Source organism: Nelusetta ayraudi, unplaced genomic scaffold (genome assembly GCF_046127955.1).
Source record: "Nelusetta ayraudi isolate G7.1 ecotype Tasmania unplaced genomic scaffold, CSIRO-AGI_Nayr_v1 ptg000059l, whole genome shotgun sequence".
Lineage (NCBI taxonomy): Eukaryota > Metazoa > Chordata > Actinopteri > Tetraodontiformes > Monacanthidae > Nelusetta > Nelusetta ayraudi.
The window spans coordinates 919,757-933,750 of NW_027466109.1; the positions used below are offsets into that span (position 1 = coordinate 919,757).

The 13,994-nt window shown below is 52.3% G+C and overlaps 1 protein-coding gene across 9 annotated transcripts in view; it reads right to left on the bottom strand.

Annotated features, from left to right (window-relative positions):
- Positions 1 to 944: 944 nt before the first annotated feature.
- dab1a (DAB adaptor protein 1a) overlaps positions 945 to 13,994 on the bottom strand; it is a 75,471-nt gene continuing 62,421 nt past the window's right edge. For 4 of the 9 annotated variants that reach the window (XM_076039360.1, XM_076039364.1, XM_076039362.1 and 1 more), the window contains 8 exons: positions 13,655 to 13,915; positions 11,011 to 11,073; positions 10,805 to 10,901; positions 8,101 to 8,513; positions 7,810 to 8,005; positions 7,589 to 7,737; positions 5,938 to 6,034; positions 945 to 1,897 (listed from right to left, as the gene is read on the bottom strand). In XM_076039360.1, the coding sequence (XP_075895475.1) occupies positions 5,954 to 6,034; positions 7,589 to 7,737; positions 7,810 to 8,005; positions 8,101 to 8,513; positions 10,805 to 10,901; positions 11,011 to 11,073; positions 13,655 to 13,915 (1,260 nt within the window). In that variant the 3' untranslated portion in view covers positions 945 to 1,897; positions 5,938 to 5,953. The remainder of the gene's footprint in view (positions 1,898 to 5,937; positions 6,035 to 7,588; positions 7,738 to 7,809; positions 8,006 to 8,100; positions 8,514 to 10,804; positions 10,902 to 11,010; positions 11,074 to 13,654; positions 13,916 to 13,994) is intronic. The other 5 variants (XM_076039365.1, XM_076039368.1, XM_076039366.1 and 2 more) reach the window with 2 other exon arrangements.

The window sequence follows — 13,994 nt, forward strand, 5'->3', positions numbered from 1 at the left end:
AGGAGGTGCTCAGGCAGCAGCAGCAGCAGCAGCAGAGGGTTTTGGGCACCGGACCAAGACACGGACAGATGGGCAGAGCGCAGCTGCATCTTAAAGACCACTCTGGGCCGGCGGGACGGACGGAGGGACGGACGGAGGAGAGGCCTGGACTGTGTCTGCTGCCCTCCTGCGACATGCAGCCACACACACACACAGGCTTCGGGGAAAGTGAACTGCAGGAGCTAATCGGTGGCAAAGCCGGCGGATGGAGGCAGAAAGAAAAGAATGGCAGGAGGAAGAGGAGGAGGAGCAAAGAAAACATGGCGGGGGGAAAAGAGAGAACGCGTGTTTGGTATTGCTTGGATTAACGTCAGAGGTTTTTGCATAACTGCAGCCTTCCTATTTTATGGCACAGAAGTCAGTCTGGCGGACAGAGACAGAGACAGAGAGACAGAGAGAGAGAAAAAAAAGGTGGTTGTTTTCATTATTTACAAAATGAGTTTTGGCAAAACCAACCGACAGATGCCTTAAAGCCATGTTGACTCTATAGTACTCTTATAGAGCTGACCCCAGCGGCTTGATTGACTTATAAAATAAAAATTCAATTTTTTTCAATTTGTTTCTTTTTTATTATTATTATTATTTTTTTTAATCAGTATTGTACAAAAGCTATAGAGAATGAACAGTTCAATCACAGAGCTGGCCCCGACCCCGCCCACCCACACCACCCCTTCCCAACCGCCCCAACTCCCACCACCACCCACCACCCCCAATGGTCTCAGGGTCCGTGTGGTGGGTTTTCCTCTTCGGGTCCGAAACCTCTTGGCCTCTGTGTGTGTGTGTGTGTGTGTGTGTGTGTGTGTGAGAGAGTGAGTCTGTCTGCCTGTGAAGAGAGACGTTGTGTGTGTGTGATGTGGTGTGTGTGTGTGTGTGTGTGTGTGTGTGAGCAGCTCCCACAGAGTCTGTTTCTGCATAGTGATCCAGCAGACACTCACAAAGTACAGGAGAGGGGCAGAGAGGGGGTGGCGGCGGGCATCGCCCAATAGCCAATGAACCAATCAGGAGCTGCGATCCCGCCGACGAGCCGATCCCTGATAGGCCCGCCGAGAATCTCGGCTGCTCTCTGGCTACAGGTGCAGATCCAGTCCGTTTAAAAAGGAAAGATGATCATTCAAATCCCGGCGAGGGCCAGTGTGTGTGTGTGTGTGTGTGTGTGTGTGTATGTGCAGTTGGGTGTGTCAGAAATAGGGAGGCACTGCTTGATTCAGTCCCTCCTTGGCAGCTCAGTCTCTGGGCCAGGCAGGGAGAAAGGGAGGGAGGCAGGGAGGGACGGGTGAGGAGAGCAGGATGTGTCTGTAAGGCTGGGTGTGAGTCGCCACGGGTGGGGGAGGGGGGAGGAGGGAGGAGGGAGTGGAGTGGAGGGAGAGCCGCATCCGTCCTTGGTGATTGATATCCCTCCTGCCTGGAGTGAACGACCAAGAGGGCTCCGTCTCCTCTCAGGAGGAGAGCAGAGAGGAGGAGGAGGAGGGAGGGAGGAGAAGGAGGAGCACAGGAGGTGGAGGCAGGAGGGGGAGGGAGGAGGCTTCTGGAGCTCCAGGGAGGTTGTTAGGAGGAGGAGGAGGAGGAGGAGGAGAAGGGCTCGGCCATGCAGGGCAATGTTCCAGAAACACACACACACACACACACAGACACACAGACACACAGACACACAGTCTTTCTCTCTCTCCTTCTCTCTCTCCTTCTCTCTCTCGCTCGCTCTCTCACACACACACACACACACACACACACACACACACACACACACACACACACACACGGGTTAAGGTTCTCCCCCTGTTCTCTCGGCCGGAGCTCAGGTCTGTCCTCCTGCCGATTTCTTCCCTTTGTTGATCTGGGCGTAGAGAGGGTCCTTCCCTTTCTGTGGGAGAGAGAGAGAGAGAGAGAGAGAGAGAGAGAGAGAGGGAGAGAGAGAGAGAGAGAGAGAGAGAGAGAGAGAGAGAGAGAGAGAGAGGGAGAGACTGAGTGACAGGGAAAACAGGCTGAACTCTCCCTCTGACTGGACCTGCTGCTCAGACTCGTCACCCTGATCCACCCGCCGTGTGTTTCAAAAGAAAAGGAGGCTCTGATTCATTCTCTCAACTGACTGAACCGCCAGTTGACACACACAAAAACCCCTGCAAGTCCCGACAAGTCCGTCCTGCCGGCTCCCCTGCGACTCATCTGACCACCAGGTGGCAGTAGCGCACCGCTCTCCATCTCCAACCGAACGCTCCAGCCCTCCAAACTTCAAACCCCTTTTAAAAAACGCGTGCGCGCGCAGTGACTTATTGTTTTTCGAGGTGTGTCACGCCGCATTCTGATGCGGACGCGCTTCCGATCCGCCGGCTCCCTGCAGGTCCGGGATGAATCAGAGGTAGGAGCCGGTGCCCCGCGCCGACCAGCTATGACTCATCACGTCTGCATCTCGGCCTCCTCCTCGCGCTGCTGGCTGACGGCGTTGTCTCGATGGATGATGGAACGCCCTGCAGTCGGAGCGCCACTCGCTCGCTCACAAAGGGCCTGTTATTATCGCGCGCACAATTACGGGCAGCCACTCAATCTGCCACGCAGACAGCGTGATTGGAGGGCCGGCTCATTACGCTGCTGGAGGACTTTTCTCACTCGGGGTGTTCCAGCAGCTCCTCCAGCTGCAGGGATGCAGCTGCAGCAGCAGCAGCAGCAGCAGTGGAGTGATATTGAACCCAGGAGATAAGAGCAAAGCGAAGCCGCAAGACTGGAGGTTTCTGCTCGTGTTCTGACGGCATCTCTCAAGGACAAAAAACATGTTGACGTCAGAAGCTTGTTTCTGTCCCCCCCTCTCTTCCTGCTGCTTGCCAGCCACAAAGCAGCGCTGCCCTTTTAAAGGAGAATTGAAATGATCTTCCTGAACTGTGAAATTTAAATACGCATAGACTTCATGCATGTTCATCCCATGGCACGTCATTCCGAAAGACTTTTTTTTTTATTTGGTTGCCAAATGTAAAGATTGGATGGAATAAGTAAGTTTTATTCTACTCACAATGGCAAAATTTGAATTTAGCCAAAATACCGTTGACTGTGTTATAAAAAAAACAATGCAGAGTTCAGATCTGATCCGTGTTGTTTTCAAGCAGCTCTCTCTATCGGTTGAAATGGATGAAAAGGTCCAAGGACAAGTGTTCGAACAAGCTCCTCCATCTTTCAAAACGACACTCAGAACGGAATGTGGGGCCTTCACCTGAACAGGAAGCTGCGGGGCGGCGGAATCAGAGCGACGCTGCTCTCAGCTTCGGCGCCGCAGAGACGTCGCTGCCGCCGCGGCTGCAGGCAGGCAGTCAGCAGAAAGAACCTGCCACCAGTGGTGCCGAGAGGTGACAAAGAGGCCGGGACAGGAGGTGACAGCGGCCGTGCGCACACACGTGCACGCATGCACACACACACACACACGCACAGCCCGCCGGTGTCACCCTGCATCATCCGAGCCGCTCTGCCGGCCGAGGCCACTTCGGCTTCATGGACCCTCAGACCGTGAGAGTGGGAGGCAGGTGCCGCGCTCCCCAAATATATATATATATATATATATATATATATATATATATATATATATATATATATAAAAAAAATTCTGGCCAGGCTGCTGCTACACGTGTGGCCTATTTGAGCGAGCTGCCCCTCAGCCAGAGAGTGGATGTGCGAGCGCTCAGTCAAGCGTTGCGTCGGGGCCATTTCACGGATGGGACTCGGGAGCGCCGGCAGGACATGATGCCGTCACCCCAGGAAAGAGCTCGCCGGTGCTCCGCTACAAACCAGCCTGGTCACCTGCCTGTCGGGGGCGGGGCCAGCGGGGCCGGCAGGGCCAGCGGCCAACACGCTCTCATGCTGGATGTTTTTGGCTGCGAGAACGGCCCGGCGCAGGTGGCGACGGCGCCGATGGCAGGTGTGCTCTCTCTCCCAGGACGGGGGGTGGGGGGGTGAGAGGGGGGGGGGGGGATGGGCGACGCACAGGTGTGCGCGTCCAAAGTGGACGCCGTCGATGCGGGTAAACACCATATGTGGGGCGGAGCAGAGCGACTGGAGCGGCACCAAGCAGGTCAGAGCACGGCAGACAACTGGAGGTGGGCAGCTGCACGGTGCTGACCCCTCCCCCCACCACCCTGACCTCCATCCACCACTCCATCCATCATCCACCCATCCATCCATCCATCCTCCCACCATCCATCCCTCCGTCCATTCATCTATCCATCTATCCACCAATCCCTCTATGCATCCATCCTTCTATTCATCTATCCATCCCTCCCTCCATCCACCCATCCCTCCATCCATCCCTCCATCCGCCCACTTACCGCTCACAGCCACCTGCCGCCCCTGCAGCTCTGAGAGGCTGAATATGAGGACGGGGGCCAATGGGGGGAGGGGAGGGTGATGGAAGGGCGGGAGTGTAGCTCATCCAACCTCTTCTCCGCCCTCCTCCTCCTCAAGTGGCGAAGGCCTGGAAGCCTTCTCGGGTATTTAATTAGTGCCAATTATGGCTGGGCGGTCGTTAATCTTGGCACCCTGGTATTAGCCCATGAAAACAAAACCATTTACATTTCCCCCCCTCGTGGGCGAGTGGTGGCGGCACCGTCGCTGAAAAGGCAGCGTGGTGGTGAGGAGGACACCAGGCAGGAAGGCCGAGAGAGAGTGTGTGTGTGTGTGTGTGTGTGTGTGTGTGTGTGTGTGTGTGTGTGTGTGGTCGTCCCCTCCGTCTCCTCAAGTGAGACAAGGAGAGAAAAAAAACGCGCATGTTGATAAAAGAAATTAGAGGCCAAAGTTTCCACAGGCATCAGCACTTCCCAGAGTTTTTAACAGCGCGGCTGTCGGTCTCCATCACGGCGAGCAGCCGCGATGTGCATAATGCAACGCTGATGACGGCGACTCATTTTTTAATTCATTTTTTCTTAGTATGACAAACGGCCGGAGGTTGCTGCGCAGGTCGCGGCGGTGACTGATTCTGAGAGACCATGAACTGCTGTCACACCCTACTGGACACTGACTGCGACTGACTGCGACGTGGGCACGAGGTCGCACACATGGGATGGACATGCACATGCATGCACGTGCACGGCGGTATTCTGGTATTAGGAACTTCATCAGAACAAGGCTGAATTGCTAAACCGCGAAATCCAGACGACATGCTGCGATTCTCACGGCTTTTTTCACGGCGTCAGCTGCGATTTGTACAGGCATTGTTCGCGCTTTTTGTTTTTTCCATTGCCCAGCATGTGCAGGAGATTGCAATTGAGAATTCCAAAACTGGGTCAAGACAGTGTGAAAGTTTAAAAAAGACTTAAAAAGAGAGAAAAATTGGGTTTATTTCTCTTGATTGGAAGAAAATGACCAAAATGAGGCCTCCTGATATTCCAGCAGCTATTCTACCTGTGAACAAACAGGCATAATTTTGTTGAAAAGAAAAAAAAGAACACCAAGTAGATAAGTCACACATGCGATGGCACATCATGTTAAAAGAAACCACAAACCTCGGCAAGAAAACGGAGGAGTTCGTGGAACATGCACAAAGATAACGTAGCACTGATTAGATCTGAGCAGCGTTATCGGAGGCAGCTCCGTTTTTCTCTTGTGAGGCTTCTGAAAGGGCTCGAGCAATGAACACCAATGCACAGAGACATGCACAGTAACGCACACGTGCACACACACACACACACACACACACACACACACACACACACACACACACACACAGAGAATCACAATCCCGCATGAAAACATGCCTTCTTATTATTTTTTTTTTTTCAGGAGAACACAAGGCTGCAGGTGAAGGACGAATGAGCAGCATTAGCAGAAGGAGGTCGATGAAAAGAAGCAGAGAGCAGATGAGCTGGGGAGGGGGCGGAGTGTTAGTCAGGAGGAGGAGGAGGAGCAGGAGGAGGAGCTGTTACCTACCCTGCCCTGCTGCTATCTAGCTGCCAGCCTCTGGACTGGTCTGCTCTGGGCTGGGCTCGGCGCTCTCACTGGGGCAGGGTGACCCAGAACCACACGCCTGTTGGGGGGCCGGGCCGAGGGAGGAGGAGAAGAAGAAGAAGAAGAAAGGAGCAGAGGATGGAGGACGGAAGAAGAAGAAAAAGAGAAAAAGAAGACATCTGAAAAGCAGCAAAAGACTTCAGAAGGGAAGAAAAGTCTAAAATATTAGAGCTAAACAGGAAGTGAGGAAGAAAAGATTGTTGATTGGGAGGGAGCGCCCACTCTGACGCACATTTGTAAATATGCACTAATTTTCACTAATTCTCTCTCTCACATACACACACACACAAACACACACACACACACACACACACACACACACACACACACACACACACACACATGTTGCCTGTGTGGAAATTCTCCTCTATTGATCCGCAGCAACACCTCTCGCTTTTCACACCTGGCGGCGCACAGAGTGGGAGGCGGCTTCTCTCCTTTTTTTTTAGCGCCTTCTCTCTCCATCTTTCTTTCACTCTCTCTGTAACCTTTCTGCCGCACTTGCTCACTCGCCCCTGTGCCGTGCGCCGCCTCTCTCTCTCTCGCTCTCTTTCTCTCCGTTATTCAGGCCTAGTGACATTTTCAGCATTGCAAAATATATTTTTTTCCTATTCTCTGTCCCCCTTTTCTTTTTCAGTAATAGCCGGATTGGAGGCATAAAACTAATGTTTCACATCTGCAGAGCGGCGGAGAAGAGGCCGTGAAAGAGAAGGAGAGAGAGAGAGAAAGGAAGGAGAGTCGGGGGAAGAGAAAAGGCGGGAAAGTTCCGGGAAAGGCCTCGTTTCTTGGAAGGTCACTGGAATTTTTTTTTTCACGGGGGACTTTAGTCAAAGACAAAGGGATTTTCTGCCCCGCTCTTCCCCGGGGAAAAAAAAAAAAATCTCTCTTCATCCACTTACCTTTCCCATAATTCCTCTTACTTTGGGCCTAACGCTGGTAGTGCTGCGGCTAAAATAAATATTAATTGCCCTTTTTGGGGGGAAAAATTGGTGGATTATTTCTGCCGGGCCTCAGCAGAGACGAGTTTGTCCGTCCGTCCGTCCGTTGCCTAGGAAGTGATGTATGGACGCTTCCTGGCATTGATGCCGGCATTAATAACAGCTTAATGATGTCCCTGACAGTTCCACGGGCTAATTTAACGGCGTGTTGACCAGGCGCATACACACACACACACACACACACACACACGCACACACACACACACACACACACACACACACACACACACACACACACACACACACACACACACACACACACACACACACACAGGGCTATTTTTACACCTTTTCCTTTAAACATGCAGAGATAGAAACAATGCACACATTCTATTATGCACACACATACACACACACACACACAGTCGCACACACAGTCGCACACACTGGGCTCCCTCATCAGCAGCAGTGATTACCTGCCCCGCCAACACGGCCACGCAGGCCATTTATCAACCGATCTCAACATGTTGTGCAGGTCACGGCGGCGCCACAAACAAGTTATTAAAAGCTCACACACTCACACCACTGACTTCTTCCCCTTAATCCACACACACACACGCGCAGGCAAGACTTACGGCGTCCTCCTCTCCGCTGCGACTCGGGCTGCCCTCCGCTTCCCCGAACGAGTCGTCGGTGGGCGGGTCTGTGGCGTCGGTGGGCGGGTCGCTGACGTGAGAGGTGGAGGACTTGGACGGCGAGCTCTTCCTGGGGGCTGGGGTGGGCGCTGGAGGGGGAGGAGGGTGAGTCAGACTCGCCGGGGCAGGGGTGGGGGAGGGGTCAGGCTCCGAGCTCTTACGTGAGTTGGTGGACGGCGTCGTGGAGGTGACCGGCGTCAGGTTCATCTGGGAGATGTCGAAGTCGTCGCAGTCGTCCGTGTCCTGGGCGGTGCCCACGCGGCTGAAGTAGGAGCTGAACGCGTCCGAGGTGCCGGTCAGGCCGGGCTGCTCCCCCTTCTTGGAGGGCATGGCCGGAGGCTTCGCCAGCTGGAAATCCTGACAGGACGAGAAAAGAGGGAGCAAAGATTACAGGTGAAGTGGAGTCTGGAGCTCATTAACATTTCTCAGCTCCTCCTCCTCCTCCTCCTCACCTTGAACATCTCCTTGCCCATCTTCCTCGAGCTCTCCCCGCCGCCGCGCTGCGGACTCGACGATGCCGACGGCGAGGCGGCAGAGGCCAACGCCCCGGCACCTGAATGGCTGTCGCCGGCCGCTGCCACGGCGGCCACGGGGGCGAGGGTCTGGAACATGGCGGCGGGCAGCGTGCCCACGGGCTGTGCGGGGAGGTAGGCTGTTGGAGGGAAGGCTCCGGCCGCCATGGCGGCCCACTGCTGCTGGGTGGCGGGGAAGAGGTTGGCCTGCCCCCAGATGAGCGGCTGGCCGCCCGGCAGCACCTGGGCCACCGGGCCCAGCGGGGACTGGACCCCGAAGGCCAGCGGCGTCTGCGCTGCGAAGGCCTGCTGAGACCAGTGGCCGGGGGTCACCGCCCCCATCGTCACGTAACCTGGTTGGAGGGGGAGGAGACGGAGAGTGAATGGAAACCAGAAGCATCAAGAGACTGGATTGCACATCCAGAGGTCGTTGGTATTAAGGGAAGGAGCGGCTTCATGACACACATCAAATCATTGCAAATCAGAAAAACAACATTTAGTTTGTCAGGAAAAACAAGCGGATACGAGAACACGCTGTCCTCATTGAGTGGCTGTAACTGTATTGTCACACTTTCAAGTTAAAAGTGGCTTTAACTTGGTGTGAATGCAAATATTTTTAAAGATCTTTTATCTTGATAACACAATGGAATGTTTTTTTCTTTAGATTGTTAGATTTAAAGAGCTCATAAAAAGCAAGTGGAAAATGAAAATTTGGAAGCTTCCTTCCATCACATCCAAGCAGCCCAAACTATATTTTCCTGGTGTTCAAACTGTAAAAACTAGCTTTAAAAGAAAAAAATAAAATCCTCTACATTCTTTCCCCCCATCTTTAATGTAAGAAAAAGCTGTGCAGTTCAAATAAAACTGGGGCTCCCTCGGTCCGTGTGAGTCTGTTTAGCAAGAGCTAGACCAGCGCTCACTTCCTGCAAACCTTCTTTGACATCTATTTCTGAGGACTTTGAAGAGAGCTAGCAGCTGTAGCGGAGTGCTTTCAGAAATCCACACTGACAAAAATCTGTCTGTGGGAAGCCGGTAAAATGGATGATGAAATGGGAGCAGTCTCAGGGTTCGAGCTGGACCTCGCAGTTCTGGTTGGCGGGACTGATGTGGCGATGCGGTGGCGACAAACTGTGACGCTAAGTTCTTTTTAATGAGATGCTGAAAAGAAAATTGTCATTTTTTTAAATCCAGTTTAATATGAACAATTATCGACAACTCGCAAGTTCAATTATTGTTTGAGGAAAATGAAGAAAAAAAAAAAGAATTGCCAGAATTGCATCCTTAATGCATACACACACACATGCACACACGCACGCACGCAGTCACAGATAATAACCCGAGAATCACCAGAGAGTGCTGCCCTACTTCTGCCTGAAGATAATGCTGCCGTCTCTTAATGCTCGTGGCCAACTATCATAATTGGCTCCAGAATGAGGCAGAGTGGTTATGGAAAAGACGGACGCAACACACACACACACACACTCATGGACACACACACACATACACACGTTCACACACACTCGTTAAAGCCACTCATCAGCAGCAGCTTATTCCATCACACGCTCTCCGCTCGTCGCTACCTACAGCAGAGAGAGCCTGAGGTCTGTGGCTCCGCCTCCAAGGGACGCCGCTGCAGGAGACTCGCCTTCCACACCCCGCTAACCATTAATCCCAACACACTGACAATTATACAAACGATTTCGTTTCAAAGACACGTTTCCGAGGACCCCTTCAGGGGGTTTCTGGCACATAATTGCAGTTATTTAGGAATTACGGGAGCGACGAGCGATATTCAGCTAGTTGTACTTCAGGAACAACGGATTTTTCTACGCGTCTGTGTGCTAGCAGCAGAAAGTGACACCACAGCGCCCCCTGCCTGTGCTGCTCTCCTGCTGATCGTGTTACTAATCCTCCTCCTGCTCTCAAAGTAAAGCGATGCTTTATCGTAGCGATGCTTTAACAGACTAGCGTAGCCTAATGAACATATTTCTCATTGCTCAACCTCGTCCTCTAAACAGCGAAGGTCATTTCGATCAGCACCATTACACCGATGGGGATGCAGGGAGTCGGTTTGTTTTGGTCAAGCTACGACATTTAGCCGCAAAATGAAACTGCATTTTGGCCCCCCGCCGCAGAGGTGAAAGGAGATTGAAAGGGGGCGCTAAAGGCCGGGAAACAGGTCTAAAGAAAACGAAAGAAAATAATGAAGAGGAAGATAACAGAGGCAAAGAAACAAAGGTCGTGCACTCAGGTGCAAATCCCACAAACCCCTGTGTGCACCAGCACGGCAATCATCCCTGCGTGTTTTCTTTCTGCAGTCGGACCGACAAAGCGGCCGCCGCCACAGGTGAGTCCACAGCGTCTGGGGGCAGGAAGCTAATGAGGCGTTTCATATTCAACACATAAATCACCTTCTCCTGCCCCCTTCACCGCCATCTCAATTCTGCTCCATCCTCCTCTGTTCATCTCACCCTCCGCCTCCACCTGCCCTCTGCCCCTGCTTCCACCCCCCCCGCCCCCTCCCGAATCCCATCTCCTTTTTAAACTCTCCACCTCTCTCTCTCTCTCTCTCTCTCTCATTTGATTCGCCTTTTCGGCCCATTTATGGAGTGAAAAAAAGAAGAGAAAAGCAACGAGGTCCTACCTGAGGGCACAGTAGCAGGATTGAAGGAAGCAAACAGCTCAGTGGGTGGCTGCAAGCCCTGCGAGGGGTCCAGGGTGTTGGCGGGAGACACGGGGGTCTGCGCGCGGTGAAGGTCGGGCGGAAGGAAAACAAAAGGTTATTAGAGGGAAGGAGGGAGGAAAAAAAACGAGAAGATCCGAGAAGCGGCGGCAGCGGTGGCTACTCACTGAGGGGGAGGTGATGTCAGGGGGCGTGGACATGTCTCCGAAGATCTCGAGCTGGCTGATGTTCTGGGAAGGAGACGAGATCAGAGGGCAGCCAGTCAGGCGGAGCGTAAAGTGGAACAACGTCGCCTTCGACATGGTGACCGTCCCTTCCAACCCCCCCCCCCCCCCCCACACACACACACACACACATCCCGCATTCCTGAGCAGCATGCATCACACACCGCATGCGGCACGGCACGAGGTGTTTCCACGCGGCACCTACCTGAGCGCTGCTGTGGTGGGCGACGACGTGGGGGGAGGGGTGACAGAGAGTGGGTGGGAAGATATGGGGGAGGAAGGAAGGGAGGGGGAGGATAATGAGGTGAAATGATTGGTTATGATGACGTACCTACCAACTTAGTCAGAACAGACGCCGGGTGGTCTAATTATCGATGGTGTCGATACCGGGATGGGTATTGGTATTGGACGGATACTTGCATGATGAGATTGATGCCTTAGTTGCAGTTTCACTGCTAGATGTTGGGCAAATTACTCCCATAATTTCCTCACAGCTTCTCTCCAAGTCTGTCTAAGCACCCGACTTTATTTTTCACACCTGCTGTGTAATGAAAGCTAGTTTTCGTTTTATGTTAATGACAACGAAAGGTTTAGATTTTGCTATAATGCTGCTTTTATTTTGGTTCTTTTGCACTAATGTCTTTTTTCCGCTAACATTGGTGTATAGTAAATAATCCACTATCGGTAATCCTAATCACAAATTCTTCAATTATCGTGACGTGTCTGTGGAGATTCATTCATCCAGGTAGAAAGTTCTTCTAAAAAGGATTTTATTTTAAAACACTCATTTTAAAAACACAAGATGTTTCGGTGTTCATCCAAACACCTTCATCAGTTGTTTGGTCGACAGGAAGTCGCTCTGGCAGTTATACAGACACATGACAGCCCAATGTGTGAGCCAGAGAGGTGGGTGTCCGAACAGCCAAAGCAGATCCACCTCTCCCACCACCTTCGCTCCACCTCACAGGCGGGGGGGAGGAGCATCTGTGTGTCTGTTTTTTACGTCCAGTGTTTTAAAATAAAACCCTTTTTAGAAATTAGACAATTAGAAATTAGACATTTCAAGTAAACAGTATCGGCAATACGAGCCCTGTATTCGCTTGGTATCGCATGGATACCAAACTCCACAGTATCGCCCCCTCCCTGCTGCCGTGACTCTTTACACTCTGTGGTTGTTCTTCACTGAAAAAAAATTCTGCCTCCCTCGACACCAGGATGCCCCCTCTGTGCGCCTTCTCTCATGTGGAAGCGCGAGTTCTGAGGGACCAGCACATCGTTACCGTGCCCGCCGTCTCCTACCATCATTAACTGTCCGCCGACCACAGAAGAAGGGGAGCAGCTATCAGACGCTGCGACGCGACTATCTGATCTGAATTTGTTCAGTATTAGTGGCTTTTCTCTCACGGATCCCTCCCTTTGGTTACCCCCCCCACCCCCCGCCCCCCGCCCCCGCTCACCCACACTGCTCTCCCCCTTTTCTTTCTCTCCACATTAATAATATCTTGAGGCCGGTGGCAAGTGAAGGAAACTATTTTTAGTCATAAAGGAACTCAAGCCTTGAATACATGGACGGAGATTAGCATAAATCATGGATGCGGATAATTTCTTTGGGAGATAATGAATGTTCTTAGAATATCTTTTTCCCTTGTAGGTCACACATAGACCACAGAGTTCCTTTCTTCCTTTTTATTAAACATCGATCAAGAAAAAGAGGGGGGAGTGAAGATGTGAGTGTAGGGGGTTTCACCAACTGGGAAGAATCTTTTTTTTTTTTTTAACTTCTTCCTCCGCTGGAGGGGAATATGAACTACAGTCGTTGCAGAGCCTAACACGATACGGCACTAAACAAAATGACAAATAAAATATCTGCCATAACAGGCTCTCTGGGATTCCAGAGTTAAAAAAAAAAGAACCAGGCTGCGGTGGAGGACGTTCCTGCGGCGGCGACTCAGCAGTTCTCAGTCAATAAAACCTCTGAAGGCTCCTAGAACAGAGAGCGGAGTCGAGGCTGCTCACCACAAAATGCCACCGCTGTTCAAAAAGGAGCAGCAAGTTTGACATTTATGGACTTTTTGTGCAATTTTTTTCTTCTTTTTAAACTCGATATGCTTTTGGTGTGCGACGGCGGGGCGACAGGGTCAGGGGCTCGCTGTGATTATCAGAACTGTTACCAATGCTTTATTAATGCGCTCAGTTGGCAGGACGTCGGCCTCACCTCCACCCCCTCCACCTCCTCCACCCTGACCTTTCGCCAGTCCGTCTGGATGTTTTCCTCTTTTTTTCTCGAGCACTAGCAGGTGCGCACGAGCGCAACTCGCGCCTCACTCCGTTTTCTTTTTTCATGCCTCGGCCTAATTTCTATGCGGCCGCGCTGAGATGTTTAATTCATAAAGCCACGGGGGTCGAGAGTTTCGGGATGACTTCTGACTTTAGAGGAGAGCGATAAAAAAAAAAGAAAAAGCGAAGCAGGAGGTTTTCGGCAAGGATTATCCTAGGACAACGTCTGGAGGGGAGGGGGTGGGAGGTAAACCAGGGCTGATGGGTGACCTTTTCAAGACAGCGAGCCGGGAGTCACATGACACCTTACCTCCGTCATCAGCCCCAGATCTAAGTCTATGAGGTTGGCCGCCGCCTGCTGCTTTGCTTCCCACAGGTCCGGCTGCACTGGCTGCACTGGCTGCACTGGCTGCAGTTGCTGCAGTGGCTGCAGTGGCTGCTGGGGCTTAGGGCAAGGGGTCGCCTTCGGCTCATGGTGATCGTGATGAAGGTGGTGGCGATCGTGGGGATGATGGTCATGATGAGGGGGGTGATGATGATGATCATGGTGAGGGGTGTTTTCTTGTTCGTTCTGCAATCACAACAGCCCCCCATGAGTGTGAGATGAGTGGGTGGGACCAAAGAGACACGTTAGTCACACAGAGGGGAGA